Source organism: Giraffa tippelskirchi, chromosome 6 (assembly GCF_054371585.1).
Source record: "Giraffa tippelskirchi isolate mGirTip1 chromosome 6, T2T-mGirTip1v1.2.pri, whole genome shotgun sequence".
Lineage (NCBI taxonomy): Eukaryota > Metazoa > Chordata > Mammalia > Artiodactyla > Giraffidae > Giraffa > Giraffa tippelskirchi.
Genome location: NC_137280.1, coordinates 61,865,189 through 61,886,297, shown reverse-complemented (window position 1 = coordinate 61,886,297; position 21,109 = coordinate 61,865,189). Strand labels below are relative to the sequence as shown.

Genomic DNA, 21,109 nt, shown 5'->3' with positions numbered 1-21,109 from the left:
AAATAGGAGGGTTGGGTCTGGCTCTTATTATTAAAAGCAAACAAGCCCATTATTAAAAGTAAACAGGCAGAACTGCTTTGCAACAATTGATTAAATGTCTCCTGGCTCAGAGGCTGAAATTCACCTCTGTCACCCCAAACAAAGCCTCCCTTATTGGACTCTGAAGGCGGGAATGCCAGCAGTGTCTTGTTAAGGAGAGTGCCCCTCTTCCAAGTGTCTGTTATAGGTTAGGCTCAAGAACCACATTATCTCCAATCCTTAAGACTTAGTAGTTGGCATTATCTTTTGTGTTTTGCCAATGATGGTATGGACCGGTTAAGTAATTTGCTCATGGGTACAGCTGAGATACAAAGCCATGAGGATGTGAACTTGAATCTCGATGACTCCAAAACCCATACCCATTCCATCCTAGCATGTCACCACATTAAAGACTGGTCTCCTGTGTTCCTGTTTTTGCTGTTGATTTCAAAGAAAAGCTCCAGGCATAGGAGAAGGAAACTGGCGTCTCCCCTGGCAAACCTCCTGAAATTGCAGGTATGCTTGTGGGGTTGCCAAGGAGAGGGAGCCCTGGACCACCTATGTTGCTTAAATGTGTGAAGTGGGTGGAACAGAGACTGTTGATGCTAAGTTCCTAGGCCTCAGCCTCTTACTTCCAGGTCTGCCTAATTCTTATGCCTCTTTAAGTACTCTGCTGTCCAAATACATCGGAATGAGCTTTATAGATCCAGGATCTTGGCCTTGCCAGTGAATCCAGAATTAACTGACTTAGTGATAGACTCCCACTCAACAAACTTATAAAAGACAGATGTACAGACAGAATATTAATTGGCTATAGTAGAATTCTGTTTACCTGGGAGTCTTAGTGGTAGAAGCACTTTCAGTTCAGTTCAGTTTAGTCGCTCAGTCGTGTCCGACTCTTTGTGACTCCATGAACCGCAACACGCCAGGCCTCCCTGTCCATCACCAACTCCAGGAGTCTACCCAAACCCATGTCCATTGAGTCGGTGATGCCATCCAACCATCTCATCCTCTGTTGTCCCCTTCTCCTCCTGCCCTCAATCTTTCCCAGCATCAGGGTCTTTTCAAATGAGTCAGCTCCTCGCATGAGGTGGCCAAAGTATTGGAGTTTCAGCTTCAACATCAGTCCTTCCAATGAACACCCAGGACTGATCTGCTTTAGAATGGACTGGCTGGATCTCCTTGCAGTCCAAGGGACTCTCAAGAGTCTTCTCCAACACCACAGTTCAAAAGCATCAATTCTTTGGTGCTCAGCTTTCTTTATAGTCCAACTCTCACATCCATACATGACTACTGGAAAAACCATAGCCTTGACTAGACGGACCTTTCACTTTAGCAATGGGATTATTCTAAAATAATTTCTTAAATCTCTAAAATTATGCTACTAGAAACCTCAGGAAACAATTTACTGTGAGTGAAATGCAGAGTAATAGGTTTACTACTCCATCAATGACTAGTTGGGGATGACATAGCAGGAAACTATCTTGATGTGGACAGATGATGTCACCATTATAAATAAACAATGACTCCATCAGAGCTAATTCATGTTGTGAAAAAAACTTATGAATTATATGGAGTATAAATCTACTTACTGGGAAACTGACAATTCTTCAAAAGATTACAGATATATTTTCCATATGACTCAACAATTCCACCATAGGAGGATGCCCAGGAGAACTGAAAATATATGTCCACAAAAAACCTGTTCACAGTTATTCACAGTATCTTTATTCATAATGGCCAATAGGTGGAGACAATTCCAATATCTATCAACTGATAAATGAATAAACAAAATGTGGTATATCCATATAATGAAATATTATTCTGCCATCAAAAGGAAAGTAGCAGTGACATGTGCTGTGATATGGATGAAACTTGAAAACATTATATGCTACACGACAGAAGCCAGACATAAAAAGCCACATATTTTATGATTCCATTTATATGAAATGTGTAAAATAGGCACATCTACAGAGACAAAAAAGTAGATGAGTGGTCCCCTAGGCTGGGCATGGAGAGGTTGGGGAGAAATGGGGAGTGATGCTAACGGGTAGAGAGTGACTTTGAGAAGGGATGAAAATGTCCTAAAATTGGTTGTAGCAAAGGTTGCCCTACTCTGTAAATATACTAAAAATCGGGAAATTTTATACTTGAAAAGGGCACATTTAATAGTATGTGAATAAGAAAGGTATTTTATTTCATTTTTGGCTGCACTGGGTCTTTGTTGCTGTATGCAGGCTTTCTCTAGTTGCAGTGAGCAGGGGCTACTCTCCACTGAGACGTGCGGGCTTCTCATTGTGGTGGCTTCTCTTGATGCAGAGCACAGGCTTTAAACATGTGGGTTCGGAAGTGGCAGCTCGCAGGCTCTGGAGTGTGGACTCTGTAGTTGTGGCATATGAGCTCAGTTGCTCTGTGGCATGTGGAATCTTCCTGGACCAGGGATTAAACCCTTACATCGTGTGCCATTGGCAGGCAGACTGTTATCTACTGTGCCACCAGGGAAGTCCAATAATAAAGTTGCTCTTAAAGAAATGTACTGCTAAGCAGGAGATGCTCAACCTGCATTCCTTCACTAGCTTCCATCTTTGGCTACTCTGCCTGGTTCCCCAGGAAGCTGATGCTATGGATGGTACCAACAAGCTCCCTTATGCAAGCCATCAAATAATTTATTGTCTAAACTGGAACACTTCTGAGAAAGAAGAATCAGTCAGTCAGTTCAGTTGCTCAGTCGTGTCTGACTCTTTGCAACCCTATGGACTGCACCATGACAGGCTCCCTGTCCATCACCAACTCCCGGAGCTTGCTCAAACTCATGTCCATTGAGTCAGTAATGCCATCCAACCATCTCATCCTCTGTCGTCCCCTTCTCCTCCTGCCCCCAATCCTTCCCAGCATCAGAGTCTTTTCCATTGAGTCAACTCTTCACATGAGGTGGCCAAAGTATTGGAGTTTCAGCTTCAACATCAGTTCTTCCAATGAACACCCAGGGCTGATCTCCTTTAGGATGGACTGGTTGGATCTCCTTGCAGTCCAAGGGACTCTCAAGAGTCTTCAACACCACGGTTCAAAAGCATCAATTCTTTGGCACTCAGCATTCTTCACAGTCTAACTCTCACATCCATACATTACTACTGGAAAAGACATAGCTTTAACTAGACGGACCTTTGTTGGCAAAGTAACATCTCTGCTTTTTAATATGCTATCTAGGTTGATCATAGCTTTTCCTCCAAAGAGCAAGCGTCTTTTAATTTCATGGCTGCAGTCAACATCAGCAGTGATTTTGGAGCCCAAAAAAATTAAGTCTGTCACTGTTTCCATTGTTTCTCCATCTATTTGCCATGAAGTTATGGGACTGGATGCCACGATCTTAGTTTTCTGAATGTTGAGTTTTAAGCCAACTTTTTGACTCTCCTCTTTCACTTTCATCAAGAGGCTCTTTAGTTCTTCTTCACTTTCTGCCATAAGTGTGGTGTCATCTATGTATCTGATGTTATTGATATTTCTCCTGGCAATCTTGATTCCAGCTTGTGCTTCATCCAGCCCAGCATTTCTCATGATGTACTCTGCATATAAGTTAAATAAACATGGTGACAATATACAGCCTTGACATACTCCTTTCCCTATTTGGAACCAGTCTGTTGTTCCATGTCCAGTTCTAACTGTTGCTTCTTGACCTGCATACAGATTTCTCAGGAGGCAGGTCAGGTGGTCTGGTATTCCCATCTCTTGATGAATTTTCCACAGTTTGTTGTGATGCTCACAGTCAAAGGCTTTGGCATAGTCAGTAAATCAGAAGTAGATGTTTTTCTGGAACTCTCTTGCTTTCTCAGTGGTCCAACTGATGTTGGCAATTTGATCTCTGGTTCTTCTGCCTTTTCTAAATCCAGCTTGAACATCTGGAAGTTCACAGTTAACATACTGTTGAAGCCTGTCTTGGAGAATTTTGAGCATTGCTTTGCTAGCGTGTGAGATGAGTGCAATTGTGTGGTAGTTTGAGCATCCTCTGGCATTGCCTTTCTTTGGGATTGGAATGAAAACTGACCTTTTCCAGTCCTGTGGCCACTGCCGCATTTTCCAAATTTGCTGGCAATGGCATACTGAGTGCAGCACTTTCACAGCATCGTCTTTCAGGATTTGAAATGGCTCAACTGGAATTCCATCACCTCCACTGCTAACTGCTAAGTCACCTCAGTCGTGTCCGACTCTGTGCGACCCCATAGATGGCAGCCCACCAGGCTCCACCGTCCCTGGGATTCTCCAGGCAAGAACACTGCAGTGGGTTACCATTTCCTTCTCCACTAGCTTTGTTCATAATGATGCTTCCTAGGGCCCACTTGACTTTGCATTCCAGGATGTCTGGCTATGGGTGAGTGATCACACTATCGTGGTTATCTGCATCATGAAGATCTTTTTTGTATAATTTTGTGTATTCTTGCCACCTCTTCTTAATATCTTCTGCTTCTGTTAGGTCCGTACCATTTCTGTCCTTTATTGTGCTCATCTTGGCATGAAATGTTCCCTCGGTATCTCTAATTTTCTTGAAGAGATCTCTAGTCTTTCCCATTCTATTATTTCCTCTATTTCTTTGCATTGGTCACTGAGGAAGGCTTTCTTATCTCTCCTTGCTATTCTTTGGAACTCTGCATTCAAATGGGTATATCTTTCCTTTTCTCCTTTTCTTTAGCTACTCTTCTTTTCTCAGCTATTTGTGAGGTCTTCTCAGACAACTATTTTGCCTTTTTGCATTTCTTTTTCTTGGGGATGGTCTTGATCCCTGCCTCCTGTACAATGTCATGAACCTCTGTCCATAGTTCATCAGGCATTCTGTCTATCAGATCTAATCCCTTGAATCTATTTGTCACTTCCACTGTATAATTGTAAGGGATTTGATTTAGATCATACCTGAATGGTCTAGTGGTTTTCCCTACTTTCTTCAATTTAAGTCTGAATTTGGCAATAAGGAGTTTATGATCTGAGCCACAGTCAGCTCCCGTTCTTGTTTTTGCTGACTGTATAGAGCTTCTCCATTTTTGGCTGCAAAGAATATAATCAATCTGCTTTTGGTATTGACCATCTGGTGATGTCCATGTGTAGAGTCTTTTCTTGTGTTGTTGGAAGAGGGTGTTTGCTATGACCAGAATGGAGGTGAACAAACTCTCCTGGGCAAACCAGGGATCCTGGTTCTGTTGGGGTTTGGTCCCTGCAGGGCAGGTTGGCTGCCTCACTCTACTGAAGCCAACGGCTCCTACCAGGTGGCCTTCTCTGTGCGGCTGCCTCTTGGGGCTCCAGGCTCCAGCCCTCCTTGCCTGACAGTCCCAGGAGTGGCCATGGCATCCTGCCTCGGCCCCCGGAACTGCCCAGTCCCACTGGTTTCCTTCAGCCCTGCCCGTGTCTCTTTCTTAAACTTCCTCCATTTTCAGTTGCACTGGGCCATCTGTTTCCTGCCAGTACCCTGCTGATACAAAACTCCAGATAAACAGCCTGAAAGAGAAATTTGACAAGGAAAAGTGTGGTCAGCACAGTGATACCACTATCTCTTCCAAAGGGCCGTTGCACCAACTCTCCTTCAGTTTCTGCAGATGGTGGTTAATCCTGATAGTAACTTCTGATAATAAGTGATTTTACTACACTCTCCAGCAGCAAGGATGTTCAGTAAAAACAGTTTTATTTTTTATTATTATTGTAAGTTTTTTTTTCAAACCACTTTGAAGGAAATGAGTATACAGCAGAAATCACAATTTTTCAGTATGAGAATATATATATTCATTGAGTTTATCTTGTTCAGAATGTGATGTGCTACCTAAATCTGAGGATTTATGTATTTCATCAACTCTAGAAAATTCTCACCCAATGTCTCTTGAAATATCCGTTTTCCCCTCTCCTCCTTCTCTAACATTAAGCTTTATTCTCCTTATGTCCTTGTCTCCTAACCTCTTTTTTTCTATTTTCTACTTTTTTATTTCTGTGTGCTTTCTTCTGATCTTTCTGATCAAAAATTCTCTTTTCAGTTCTGTGTCTATTAGGCTTCCTAACCTGTCCATACAAAGTTCGAATACATATCGTAGTTTCAATGATTTTAGTTTTTATTACTAGGCAGTCAACGTAATTCTTTCACAGTGCTTTTCCTCTTTTCACAGCATGTTGTGCTTTTGTTCCCTCCTTTATTTTAACCATGTTAGATATACTTATCTCTTAGACTGTTGGATTATCTTTAACTCTCATGGGTTAAATCTTGATATTAGTCATGGGTTAAATCTTGATATTAGTTATGTCCACTGACTCTTCTTATTAAAATTTTATTTCTTTGTGTCTGGTTTTAGTTGCGGCATGTGGGCTCTTTGCTGAGCCATGTGGGCTCTTTCCTTGTGGCACACAGACTCTCTAGCTGTGGTGCATGGGCTCAGTAGTTTCAGCACTTGGGCTTAGTTGCTCTGAGGCATTTGGAATCTTAGTTCCCCGACTCAGGAGCTGAACCCATGTCCCCTGCATTGCAAGGTGGATTCTTAACCATTGGACCACCAGGGAAGTCCCTGTCTGCTGACTCTCGATCTATTCCTTTACGTAATGTATAATTTTGAATTTTGAACTCATTCCAGGGCCTTTATCTGCGGGAATCCTATCAGGACTTGATTGAAAGTGGATCCCCTCTGAGCCATTTCTCTGTTGCTTCTGCTGGGTTACTCAGGATTATTTTAGGCCAGTAACAAGTTTTCACATTAATTCTTATGTTGGGCATTTTGGATCTATTCAAGGTAAAACAAATTCAAACTCCAAACGCAGCTGTGGTGCAGGACTCTGGTTGCACATTCTCCCTGTACCCTTTTTGGTTCCCTACCCAGAGCCTGAACCAAGGCTATCACACTTTGCATTGGCTACCTGTCCTGCTAGGCACATTGCTTCCTGGTCCACCTGTCCTTGAAGCTGTGCCATTGTGGGGGGTGGTTGCATGAGGGAGGGGGCTTCCTGACTCTGCAGAGGGCTCTCAGTTATGCACCCTTCATACATGGAGGACGTATGGGTCCAAGGCCTCTTTTTCTGATTCCCCTTTGTGGGTGAATATCTGGGTCCCTGGATTTCTGAAACCAAGGGCTCCTCCCAGGGAAATGGAGGGATCAGCTCTCACATATTCTCTGCTGGTTGTCAGCTTCCTCTTTGCTTCCAGCCTCTGAGGACTTCCTTTCTTTCATGCCAGCTCTACCATGAATTTGAAAGGATTCTGGTTACATTGTACCTTGAGTGTCTTCAAGGCTATAGCTGGAGGGCTTTCAGGTTATAGAATCTGCCTCACTACAAAAACTGGAAGTCCCCTTTTCAGACTGTTTATATCACAAAATGTTCGGTTTTGTATAATGTGTAATATTTTCCATTTCTAGGTCAACTCAGACGCCTCTGGTTGATTAGAAATAACTAGATGGTTTTTCAATTGCTTCACATGGTATGTTAGAGGTAGGGTGTTCTCAAATAATATGCTTTTCATCTTCTTTTATTGCTACTCTAACCAGAACTCATACATTACATACAAAATGTTCCTTGGTCTCATCAGAGTTGTGTGGAACAGAAAAAGCTAAGCTTAAGAGGAAGAAGAAGCGATCAGGCCTGGGACACTCTTGTTCTAAAAATGCAATGGAGATATCAACTCCCCTGGGAGCCCCGTTCTAAATATCAAGGCTACTCAGAAGCCAGGTTAGTAGTCAGCAGGCATTTGGGAGAATATAAAAAAAGTGAAGGATGTCAGAAGCCCCTACATGCCAGTTGTTGTACTGTACCATTGTATCTTTCAAGGTACTGTACCATAAGGTTTAAAACGTTTTCTGTATTTTTTATGTTTGTTTGTTTTTTATGTAAGTATTATTTTTGTGAAAAGTATTACAAACCTATTGCAGTATGGTAGTATGGAGCCGATTGTGTTAATTGGGTACCCAGGCTAACTTTGCTGGACTTAACGTACAAGATGGATTTAAGAATGGACACGACTGGGTGGGGGGAAGGAAGGAGAGGGTGGGATGTATGGTGAGAGTAACTCCATACATTATTATATGTAAAATAGATAGCCAAAGGGAATTTGCTGTATGACTCAGGGAATTCAAACGGGCAGGGAGGAGGGGCTTGGTAAGAACTTAGAGGGGAGGGAGGGATGTTCAAGTGGGAGAGGACATAGGTAAACCTATGGCTGATTCATGTTGATGTTTGATAGAAACCAACACAATACTGAAACTCCAATACTTTGGCCACCTGATGCGAAGAGCTGACTCATTTGAAAAGACCCTGATGCTGGGAAAGATTGAGGGCAGGAGAAGAAGGGGACGACAGAGGATGAGATGGTTGGATGGTATCACCAACTCAGTGGATGTGGGTTTGGGTGGACTCTGGGAGTTGGTGATGGACAGGGAGGCCTGGCGTGCTGCGGTTCATAGGGTCGCAAAGAGTCGGACATGACTGAGCGACTGAACTGAATTGAACACAATACTGTAAAGCAATTATTCTTCAGTTAAACATAAATTTAAAAAAAAATGTTAAAAAAAAGAAAAGAAAAAGAATGTGCTCTTAGAACAGAGCTTGTTCATATGTAAGGGAATTACTGTATTTGATTCCCATGATCAGAAGCTGCATGCTGATCTCCAGGTGAGTTTCTAAAAACAGGGAAATTTTAAAATATTTTGATTTGGGCATACTTCTCATCAAGGTCCAAGCTTTCAGCTCTACCAGAAGGACTGGAATATGTGGAAATTCAGGGCCCATCTTCCCATTTGGCCTTCGACTGGGGAGCAGCTGGGCTTGGAAGGAGAACTTGCTCTTCAGAGCTTGACAGTCTCCCTGACCAGGTGAACTTATACCTGGCCAGCTTTACTCAGGTGCACTGCCTAACCCCTGTGGGCATGGGCTTGTGACCCTACTGTTCCAGCATTATTTGGCCTGGCAGCCAATCAGTTCATGAAGTGATACCTTCTTTCATGAGCTTCCTGCCCCGTGATATGTTCTGCACACTGACGTTACATTTGAGTGTCTCCCAGGTCACCATCAACAAACACATCCCAAACATCTCAAGGTGAGTCATTGCCACAGATATGATTTGTTGACTCTTGCTAGTTTCATTTCAAAAGGGGCTCTGACTCTACATTTGAGACAGTTTGATATACCGTGTGTGTGCTAAGTTGCTTCAGTCATATGACTCTTTGTGACCCTATGGACTGTAGCTTGCCGATCTCCTCTGTCTATGGGATTCTCCAGGCAAGAATACTAGAGTGGGCTGCCATGCCCTCCTCTAGGGGATCTTCCTGACCCAGGGAATGAATCCACATCTCCGACTCCTGCATTGCAGGTGGACTGTTTACCACTGAGCCACCAGGGAAGCCCTTACTGTACTGACAACTCCTGTTTTTTAAGGAATTTGGTGGCTCTGGGCTCATCAAGAGTTCTGCTTAGAGGTCATGAGAGTGAGCTTAAACCAATTTTATTTCATAGAAGAGCCATGCTAATAATTAATATATGTTAATAGCTTGAGAATTCCTTGGCGCTCTAGTGCTTATGCTCTCATGCTTTTACTGCAGGGGGCCTGGGGTTCGATTCTTAGTCAGGGAACTAAGATTCTGCGCACTACAAGGCCAAAATATTTTTAAAAATACTAATAACTAGCCTTTATGAGTACTTACTATGTACCAAGTACTAGACTAAGTAATGCCATTCAGGCCTCATACAGCCTTAACGCCTTGTATTTCCATGATCTGTTTTATAGAAACTGAGGCACAGAAAAGGACAAGGATGAGCCAGAATTCAAAGCCAGGCAGACTGATTCTGAGCCTATCCACTCAACCACCTCGCACAGCTCCCTCTAATGCAAAGACCCCTCACGAGGGTCAGGGGTTTTACTAACATTGCCCGAAGTCTCGTGGCAAACTGGGGGCCTCACACACAATCTAGCCGCACATTAGAATCAGCTGAGAAGGCTGTAAACCACACCTAGGCCTGGAGCAAATACCATAATGGGTTATCATCAGGGGACTTGAATGAAGAGTAATGGAGAAGCCCTGCACTCTCCTTGTACTGTTTCTGTACCTCTAAAGTTTCATCAAAATTAAAAAAAAAAAAAAGTGAAAGTAACTAAAGAACGTAGTAGGACAATATTAGCTGACCTGGAGGGATTTCTCCAGGAATTGTTGATAGCAAGAGGTGCTAATAAAAGTGTTACTTACAAGATCTAGAAACGTGCATGTGAGTGTGTGTGATGTGATCTCATTTATGTAAAGCAAATAGTGACAAGATACACACATACACACATGCCTATACATCCTTTTAGGAAGATGGAATGAAATCTGTATGATACATTAAAAAACTTCTGGATCCCAGTCCCCAGAGACTCTACTTTAGTTATTTAGGGGTAGGACCTGGGCATGGGTATCTTCTGTTCAATTTCCTTAGATCAGGGTTCTTAAATTTGCTGTACATTAGACTTGTCTGGGAGACTTTAAAAAGTCCTGAGGCCCAGGCCACAGACCAGTTAAATCAGGCTTCCGTGGGAGTGGAGCCCAGGCGCAGGTGTTTTAAAATTCCCCCAGGGCATGTCAACTGCCAAGTTTGAGAACCATGCCAGGCCCTTGTACAGCTCATGCACCCAGGGCTAGGACTCACGTCTGGGAGGGAAGGGAACTGCGGTGTGAGGCATTACAGGGTAATAGGCTCATGGGTTAGGAACTCCCAAGAGGCTGGCTGCAGAGATCATACAGTGTCCTCGAGGTCACAGAGCCAGGAGATGGTGGTGCACACCCTAGTCCAGGGTCCACAAGGAGGGTGATGGGCACTGCTTGGGAAAGACTTCCTTGCCTTCCCAACTCTCCTTCCCAAGATCAGGGGAGTTGAAATTCCTCCAATGGATTCATTACTTTGTGTTTCTCCTCCTAAGAGTTATTTAAAAACAAGCAAATACTCCTGGGATGAATTGCATGTTAATAAAATCTGGATGCCTGCTCAGTGAGTGTTGGGTGTCTTGAAGAGAGAAAAACTTAGAGGGATGCTCAAACATGGGGGAAAACATGTCATGTGTAGGGGGTGTCAGTCTGACTTTGTTATTTTCCTGCTCAAAATCCCTCCATTTCTCAGACTCACCTTATTAAAAATGCCAAGTGTTGTCATCTCACCTCTAGGCCTTGCCTGCCTTGTGGAGACACCCAGACTCCCTCTCAAGGTGATTTGGGGTGCTTTACTTGGTTGTGAAAGACAAGGGCCTGCCTCTTGGATCCGAAGCTAGTGCAGAGCCAAAGAATAAGGAGGCAAAAGAGGTGAGCTTTGGGAAACACTGCTAGAATTGGGGCTTTGGGGGCATCGAAATGCAGGCACGTGGCAGGAGAGCTGGCTGCAGGGTCCTTGGCCTTAGGCGTGGGGCTCTAGCCCGGAAGGGTTAGAGACTGGGTAGAAGGAACCCCTCAGGCATGGGAGTCAGCCGTCCACAGCTGGAGTCCTGCATGCCACTTTCCAACAGTAAAATAAAGGCTTGATTGACCACTTTCTTCTCAAGGCTGTGGTGATGATTAGATACAATACAGGTAAAACACATAGACTGTATACAGTAGGCCCTCGGCCATGTCAGTGGGACAGCATGCCAACATTATAGGCTTACGACATGCACTCTGGGACCAGGGTGAGAATGAACCTTGACCTGGTTCCTACTTCTTTTTCAAATTTTATTTCATTGTGGTAGGAACACTTCACATTTGATCTACCCGCCTGACAGATTTTAGAGTGTACAATATGGCATGGTTAATTATAAGCAGTATTGTGCAACAGACCTCTGGAAGTTGTTCCTTCTGCGTAGCTGAGATTTCATGATCATTGATTAGAAACTCCCCATACCCCCACCCTCCAGCCCCTGGTGACCAGCGTTCTTATCTCTCCAATTTGATGAGCTTGACAAGTTTACACACTTCATATGAGTGGAATCGTGCAGTATTTGTCCTCTGACTTAGCTGTGTCTTGTCACTTAGCATAATGTCCTCAGTTTCATCCATGTTGTCCCATAATGCAGGATTTCCTTCTTTTAAATTTTTTATTTATTTATTTATTTTTATCTTTTGGCCTCGAGGCATGTGGGATCTTATTTCCCCGACCAGGGATTGAATCTGCACCCCCTGCATTGGCAGCGAAGTGTCAGTGAAATCCTCGATTTCCTTCCTAAGGTTAATGTCTCATTGTGTGTATAGACTGCATTTGCTTTATTCATTTAACTGCCATGGACATTTATGTTGTTCCCACATCTTGGCTATTGTGAACAGTGCTGCAGTGAATCTATTTCTGTTGATGAGATTTACTGAGTGTTTATTTACTATAGGCTAGGAACTGGTCTAAATGCTTCATGTACAATAGTGCAGGTAAAACTCGAACAGCCATGTAAGGTTGATGCTCCCTTTATCCCCATTTGCAGGTGAAGAAACTGAGGCCAATTTAGTACGGCCAAAGCTCATACCATGTATAGGTTTTCACCTGGAGTTTGAACCCAGACAACCTGGCCCTACAAGCAGTGATTCTGATCACTATAATACTGATAGTATTAAAATCATAATAATGATAATGATCAAAAGCAAACTATGTGTCAAGGTTATTGGCAAGGTGAAGATGAGAATTATACATCCAAGTGACCTTGAGGACAGGATCCAGGGGGTTGTCCAAGACGTGAGTTAATTCTAGCAGTAACACTCCTCATGATTTGGGGAACAGGGGTGGAGAGGGAGATGATGACTAACAATGGGGCAGAGTGGCCCAGAGAAAAATTATCTTCTACAGCCGCGATATTCAGCTCCATGCATCGCTTTGGTTCACGCAGTTTTCAAAGCCAGATCTTTTCCTATTTCTGAGTCGGATAGGAGTCTGTACAGCACTTTGCACAGTTTCTGTTGTTACCCTCTCCCACCTTTTGTTTTCCTCCTGCTTTGTGCTTCAAAGGATCAACTCAAGGGTCAAAGGAACAGCCCAGGGTTGGGGGCTTGTTTTCAGGTCTTTGCAAAGCTACTCATTTGACTCCCCTCCTCCTTTATCTATTTGGTGTTGATCTAAATGACAAAGCCGGTTGCGTGGTTAGGCGGTGGAGCTGGGAAAACAAACCACCAGCTCCCAAATTAACCTGAGTCCATTGGTGCTATTTCCAGATTAAAACTCCCAGCGGGGCTCTCTGCAGTGACACCACCACCCGGATGTCCTCAGCGCGCCTGAAAAACCACCGTCCGAGTCAGGGACAGTCAGCAATCTCCACAAACTGATGAGCAGGACACAGAAGCGCAATGCCATTTATTTTGCAATAGCAAAATCAATCCGCTTTCCCATAATCCCGCAATTTATTGAACTCGGCATCTCGCTGCAGGATACGCTCCGAACTCTAAATTACGTATTTGGCTGCTGGCAATCGTGACTTGGCTCTGCAGCCCTGATAGCAGAGAACGGGCCTCTTAGAAGCCTGCAGCAGCAACAGCAGTAGCGGCAGTTTTCCCGCCCTACCGAGCGCTCCCTAGTTGCAAGGTACTGCGTTTATCGTGCCACCGTGCAAGTCCCCGGGGCCGGCGGCTGCACCCTCCGTGCCGGGCGCTCGCAGCCATTGTGGTGTAGGCGCTCGACCAGCCGCGTGCTGACACTCCCTCTCGGCTCTGCGACCCGCGGCCCAGGGGAGGGGGGGGGTGCTCGGCGGAGGAGGCTCCCGCGGGGGTTAGATCTTTTCCGCACTGCCCGCGCGCCTGCCGGCTCTTCTCTGCGGCCGGCGCCCTACGCGCCTCCCGGGCACGCGCTCCCAGCCCCACCCGCGTGCGGCGGCCGCACGGCCCCGTGCGCGCGCACTCCCCGCGCCTCCGCGCGGACGCACGGCCGCGAGCGCGCGTGCGCCCCTGCGAACGTCCCCTGGAGCCGAGCTGTAGCGAGCACCCGGGCTGGGCGCGCAGGACAGAAAAGGAGGCGGCGGCCGCGGCTGCGAGCAACAGATCAGGGCTCCGCGAGCAGACTCGCTCTGCTCTTGGGCGATTTTTTTTGTTTCATTTCAGAAACATCGGTTAAATTAGAAAATCTTGCATTTTGAAATGGCGCTGGCCCCGGGTCAGCGGGCGATTTTCTCTGCTTCACGATGGGCTTTGCCGTTTCTGTCGTGGGCACCAGTGGTGGCCTGATCGTCAGTCTTCTCCGGGCATTTTTAAGGCCAGGAGCTCAGCGCTGCCTGTAGGCGCCCTACAGAGCGGTTTGGCTTTTTTAAATTTTTAGTATTATTTTGGGCAGAGAACAGTCGACCTCGGGCATTTCGTCCTCTTTGCAGAAGAGGCTGCGAGTCGGAGGTGTGTCGCTCGGAGGGTGAAATTCCTCCCGGGGTGAGCGATCCTCGGCCCCGCGCACAGTCCAGGCGGCTCCGAGTGTGTGTCCTGCTCCTGCCCGCGCCCGGAAAATGGAGGCTGTGATTGAGAAGGAATGCAGCGCGCTCGGAGGCCTCTTCCAGACCATCATTAGCGACATGAAGGTAGGACGTCGGGTGAGCGGCTGCGGCCGCCGCTGCGCTCTGACCCCGCCGCGCGGCTTCGCCTCCGCCCCGGGCCAGCCGCCCGGCCCTTGCCTGCGCGGTGACCGCCGGCCACCTGCGAGAGCGCTCCGGCCCGGGTGTCACCTGCTCAGCCGGGGCGCCGCTTCGGGCTCTGCTGGGTCTCCGAGCGGGCGGCTTCTCTTGGGGAGGGGGGCGGTATCTGATGGTCCCTGCCCTCTCCCGCTCATTGTCCCAGGGGACCGCATCATCTCATTTCCCTGGGGGCCCCGGGCCCTGGCTCCAAGTTTTCCATTGTCTGTCGCTGGTCTGAATGTCTGCGACCTGCCGGGGGTGGGTGCTTTGGCGGACACCTGATTCCCTGGGGTACGGGATGGGGGCGCCTGGCGCAGTGGTGGGGAGAGGGGAGGGGCTCTGCCCAGCTGTGAGAAGGAGCCCCCCAACTCGAGATACTGCGAGGGAGACCTCCCTCTCCCTCGTGGGCTTTCAGGTCCACCTGGGGGCGATCTGAGCAAATTAGGTATTAATTAGGCTCTTCCAAAGCTGGTAAGGGTTTGCGTGCCTCCCTCGGCCCTCCCCTGGGGCGTGGAGCAGAAGTTCCCAGAGCAGTCTTGCGGGGACCCCACGTCCCCAGACTGAGGCTCCAAGCCCGAAGGCGGGACTGGGACACCTTAAACAACTGTATCCCCCACCCGCCCAACATACACAGACACTAGGTTTTCTCTTGGAAGGATTGTGAAGACTGTGTGTGTGTGTGTGTGTGCGCGCGTGCCCGCCCCCGCGCGCGTGAGTGTGTGTGATGGGGGCGGGGAACAACACCCAGGCTTTTTCCTGCGAAGGGTGGGACTGGGGATAACCTGATCTTTGAATGTGGATTTTCTGTGCATAGAGATAGACCAGGGCCTTGTGTTACTAATCTAAAGGAAATATAACCAGCCGCTTGAGCTGGCTGGAGGTGGGAATTGGGGGCGGTGGGGGGAATTTTTTTTTTCTTCCATGTGTATTTAGGGAGCTTCTCTTTGGCTCTAGCCCAGCTCCAGTTTGCCTCAACAGATCCGGGGAGGTGGTGTTTAATTAAAAGCTCGGCTTCCAAAACGAGTGGGCAGGTTTGGAAAGCTGTACAGCGAGTGGGTGTGGACAGCCCCTCTTCAGCCTCTGCCTGCGCGCCTGGAGGTGCTTTTGTCTGTTGAAATGTAAGGTTTGGAGAGGGTTCCGCCTGGGAGATGGACTTTGGGAAGGAATGCTCAGCTGTCATGGCCTGTTTTCCCCTCTTAGCACCAACTGCCACCTCACCCAGGGTGAACTTTGCCAAGGTGCCTGCGTCCTGGTCTGGTCCATTTTGAAATCCTCCTGCAGAGCCTGTGCCTTTTGTCAGAAATTGACATTGGTGGAGCATTCTGTTCAGCGACCCTGCTTGCCCAGGAATGCCTCTAATCCAGCCCCTTGGAATTAGATGGATTATGTCCTGTTCAAAGACAGCCCTTTCATTCCTTTGCCCCCAGCCCCCATTGAATAATTGAGACAAAGCTTGGTTCCCTCTGTAGACTCTGGGATATTTCTTAAGTGAAATCTACAGGCGTTGTAATCAAACAAGATTTGGTTGGAGGCACACTTGGATTCTGATCACCAGGGGAAGAATTTGAGATGGGTTGGGAGAACTGCTTGTGTGTTTTGGAGGAGAGAAATGGATGTTTCTAGTCCCTCTGTATTAGGAGGACCCAGTGACCTAACCCATGTCCCCACTGCAGTCTCTGTGTGTTCACGCCTGATTTTTTTCTCCTTACTCTTTGTTCATTAATCCAGAATCCAGGCTCAGTTCTTACAGGTTGGAACCCGAAGCCCTTCAGAAAGTAACCCACTTCAGGGCGGGCGCCCATGCTTTCCACCTGGTGTCTCCTGGCTGCCCTGCAGTGTTTTCTGGCCGGGGAGGCTGATTTGTGGGTGCTAAAGTGGCGTGCTTCTCCTTCCACAAGATTCCAGTTAAAAATAAAGACTTACTTAATACCCTTTGAGTGCTGGATCTATAGTTTGTGGTTCCTGAGCTCTTTCTCTGAATTGAGTCGGGTTTGTTCAACATCCTGTTGGGAAGGCATTTATTTTAAAGGTTTGTTTTGTTTTGGCAGTCAAAGGTTTTCAAAGTGAAGTGGAGTGGAAGACGAAAACATGCCTTGAGATCTGCAGAATTTCAGACTTTTGGGGAGTAGAGAGATAAGGGGAAAAGAGGGGGGTATCTAATTTCCATGATTGTTTATGGCTAAGACAGCTGCAGAGGGTTTTTCATGGAGTTTTCTTTGGAAAAGACTTCTTCATGGATTAGAAGGCAGTGACATTTTAAAGGGGAATTTTAAAATTTGGGTATGTAGCGTTGTGTGGTATGCTTATGCACAAAGTTGTCAGCAATAAGTCACTTTTTAATATCTGAAGTGGGCTGTCTTTCTAAGGACCTGCTTATCCTCCTTTTTTCTTGAGCTCCCAGGATAAGTTTACGATGCTTGTGGTCCCCTTTTTGTTTGCTGTGAAGGACACATGTATGTGTTGGAAGCTCATTTGGAATGCCATCTTGAGAACATTTTTAGGTCATTTTCTCAGAAGTGATGTTGAAGTGGGGTGAGGAAAGGGTAAGGAAAAAAAAATTTTGTTTTAAAGTAGCATTTGATTCTCCAAAATGTACAGCAACACAGGAAGGGAGTCAGTTTCCTCTTTGGAGAAAAAAAAAAGAAAACAACAAAAAATGGAGTAATTTCAAGGCTTAGCTCCATCCATCTTCCCAAACCAAAGAACCTCAAGACATGGAAAAGCTGGGGAGGATTCTTTCTGCTTTCTTCTAACGATCCTTCATCTGGCTAAGTCCTGGGCTGTCAGGGTGTGTGTTTTATCCTTTTAAGGGGGATGGGAGCAATGAAGAAACCCTTAGTTTTCTTCCACTGGGATCCCACAGCAGCTGTTAAATAACTTATCGATTCCTTGATGAGAGGAAACCTTGTGTTTTTTCCCTTTCTTCCACCCTACTGTGGTGGTCACTGATGAATGGTGGTGTGCAAAATCGCTTACTGGCTGCCTTTTCACATAAATCAAGTCATCTGGTGTGAGCTGGTCCCAGAGGGAGAGACAGGATTCATGTGGCTGGAGGCATGGGCCCACTGGCGATTCGTCTAGGGGAACTGGAGCTTGGAAGCGACTGTGGAAGGCCAGATGACTGACTTCTGGCGTTTCAACCCTGTTAACTACATTAGTTGATCCTGAAATCTTTTTGGCATTTCTCTCCAAGTCCCAAGAAACACAGCTAGTGCTTCAAACAGCAAATCTGTGCCATTACTTTTCCTTAAAATTGAGCTGTGACACATAACATTAGTTTCAGGTGTGCAACATCCTGATCTGAGATTTGTATTTGAAAATCTTTTTAGTTAAGTAATTGAACTGGCATGTAGAATTCGGTGATGTTTGGAGAGCTGCTAAGACCAGGAGACCCTGGCCAAACTTGAGGTCAGTTCACCCTGTTGATGTCTGTCTTCTTTTAATAATTAACTTAGTTAAAAAAAACAAGGAGTTGGATGCTAAAATCACATATTTTCCTCTGCCTTGTTGCTCAAGAGTCAGCATGTTAGGAGCTGTGTGGGGCCCGAATGCAGGGAGGACTTTGTACTGGGTTGGAGAGTGTTTTTGGGGTTATATAATGTGACTGGGGGTGAAAGAAGACCCAACCCCACCTTGAATTCCCCACCCCACGTCTCACTTTAGACAAGGGTGTCCTGTTACCAGCACCTGTGCCGAGCAGAATAGGGGCCTTGTTCAGGTTCCTTCCACTGCCCCCCACCTCTGTTTGCCACCAGTATCCTCCCTCCTAAATTCTACCTAAAATTAGACCTGCTAAAGGGACTTCTTGAATTCCATGGAAATCTTTTGTGGTTCGAAAACACATCATGATATTTTCCCTTACTTATCACAAGATCAAGAATGTGAGCCGTGAATCCAGGGCTGGATAATGATTTCAGGGTTTTCTTCCCCCCCCTTACTGTTTTGTTTTGGGGTTGCTGTCAGACAAGAGGTTCACTTAGTGTTTGTTGAAGGCCTGCTGTGTGGAAGGCCTTTGGCTGGGCGGTGAGGAGCCCAGGCTGCCCTTGGAGAGCTGCTGGTCCAGTTCAATTCAATATGGTGGCCATGAAGGAGGGGCTGGTAGTCCAGCCTGGGGAAGGACATTGGTCAGCCCCTGTCGGACTTCTGTTGACTCTTTCAAAACAAGAAAAAAAAAAGTTTTCTTTAGAAACATACTGAAAATCCAGCCAAGGCCTCCGCCAGTGGCCAGGTCTCTGAGGGAGGTGCACTGGCTCTGTAAATGGTGACACGCAAAGACAGACAAGCCAAGCCCTTGTAAAGTACAGATGGGCCCCACATTGCTTTTTCTCTTAGCAAATGGCTGTGTTTGCCCGGGATTTTACAGCTTCCTCAGTGGAGGCCTCTGGGAGAAGGAAGAGAAGTGAAGATGCCATAAAACCAGCAGCAGGGAACTGCCCGGAATGGTGCCTGTTCAGAGATACAGGGTTTGCTCTCTGTAGATCAAACTTCAAGGGTTTTTAGGTGTAATTTTTCTTGTCCCAGTTTGGGAAGAAGTCTTTTTTTTTTGGTCTTGGCTTGAGTGTCTCTGTGGGGCGAATCCCTTATACATCATGTTTAACCAGATTGTTTAGAACTTGTTTGATTCTGTGAACCTTAATATTCTGAGATCCTAGTTGGTAATGCCCCAGTTGAGAGAAGGTCATTCCTAGTCATAGTTTGCATGGAAGGTAGGCTGAGTTTGAATTTTGCCCAGTTCAGCTATCACTTAGTTCTTTCTTTTTTCCAATTTTTATTTATATTTTTTTAATAGAGTAATTTTATTTATTTTACGGCCATACCATGTGGTATGCGGGATATTCCTGACCAGGGATCGAACCCATGTCCCCTAAGTGGAACTGTGGAGACTTAACCACTGAACTGCCAGGAAAGTCCCATCATTTAGTTCTTATGAGAGTAACGTGTACTCACAGTCCTACAGTATTGATCAAACATTGGTGTCATCACAAGTGTTGAGCTTGATGCTGTATTTTCAGCAAGTAAAGATACAGGGTCCCTAGTTCAGTTTGTATTTCAGAGAGACATTGAACAGTTTCTTAGTACAAGTATGTCCCACACATACTCTGCTGCTGACCTTTTAGCCTTCAAACGCTTTTTGCCTGTTGAGGTAAAGAGAAGGAAAAAACTAAAACAGTGTCAATTTGGCCAGCTCACATGAGGTCTTTAAAGTGCTTGGAGGGTGAAAAGGTTGAAACTATTGATTCATTAGGCTCTTTATCTGTAATTTTCATCTAGGCCCTTTCTGTCTTCCCAGGGATGGGCAAGAGCTGGCCAGATTCCTTCTATAGCGAGACCATTTAGATATTCCGATCGGGTATGGGAAAATGAGATCATTTTGAGTTTGCCATTACTTCTCGGAACTGCCTTCAGGACACTTTCCCCTAAAACCCACACCTTTGCAAAAACAGAGAAATACCTCTCCCCGAGCCGAACAAAAGCTACAGGGCAGGTTCAGCTGCCTAGGACAGCAGACAGGACGCATTTGGGACCCTGAAAGGGAACTGTGATGCCTGAAGCCGTTTAACTCAGATTTTCAGATTGTACTGTTGATATGTCCTTATTAAGTAGCAAACTGGAGAGACAAATGGAATAAATTAATTGGATGAGCACTGAGGAAGCCCGTTGTATTTGACTGCCAAGGTTTTTCCTTGAATGAGCTGGAGACTGTGGAAGGGTTCATCTGAGTCTGTGTCACGCACACACATGCATGTTATAACCCCACCCCCTCAACATCAGTGTTTCCTACCTCTTAGCCCAGGAAGGACCTTGGCATGGGGCTGTGTCATTTGCTGCTTCCCAGTTTAAGATGGTCTGGGGTGCCACCTGGTATACAAGTGCTCTTTATTTATTTGGGCTCCCCTGGTGGCTCAGTGGTAAAGAATCCTCCTGCCAATCAGGAGACTCAGGTTTGATCCCTGGGTCAGGAAGATCCCCTGGAGAAGGAAATGGCAACCCACTCCAGTATTCTTGTCTGGGAAATCCCATGGTCAGAGGAGCCTGGCGGGGCTGCAGTCCATGAGGTCGCAAAAGAGTTGGACATGACTTAGCCACTAAACAACAGCAACTATATTTATTGCATGTAGTGAACAAGGGGCTGGAAGGGACTTGAGAATCTATTATGTGCCAGGATTTCCTGTCATCCTCACATCACCCTCGCTTTACAGTTGAGAAAACTGAGGCTTTGAGTTGATCATTTGTTTAACACCCTGGTGAGGCAGACTGGCATTCAGACCTTGGTCTTTTTGACCCTGAGGCTGGAGTTCTTTAGAGCATGCCTAAGGTAGAGAGGGGGCTGTGGATTAGTTTCTAGAAGGCAGCGTTTCACTTGCCTGAGTCCCACAGGAGACCCTAGCAAGGAATAGGGGTCACATTGCAGCTCCTGCAGCCCAGAGCCAGCCTGGGGGTGTGAACCTGAGCTGAGACGCTGGGAGGACTCGGGGCGGGGGGAGCGGAGATGGGGGTGGGAGGCTCCCATCTGGCTGTCAC

At 46.2% G+C, this 21,109-nt stretch overlaps 1 protein-coding gene across 16 annotated transcripts in view; it reads left to right on the top strand.

Annotated features, from left to right (window-relative positions):
* Positions 1-13,929: 13,929 nt before the first annotated feature.
* Positions 13,930-21,109, top strand: part of MTSS1 (MTSS I-BAR domain containing 1) — a 161,582-nt gene continuing 154,402 nt past the window's right edge. For all 16 annotated transcript variants that reach the window (XM_081498973.1, XM_081498970.1, XM_081498962.1 and 13 more), the window contains exon 1: positions 13,930-14,494. In XM_081498973.1, coding sequence (XP_081355099.1) covers positions 14,423-14,494 — 72 coding nt within the window. In that variant the 5' untranslated portion in view covers positions 13,930-14,422. The remainder of the gene's footprint in view (positions 14,495-21,109) is intronic.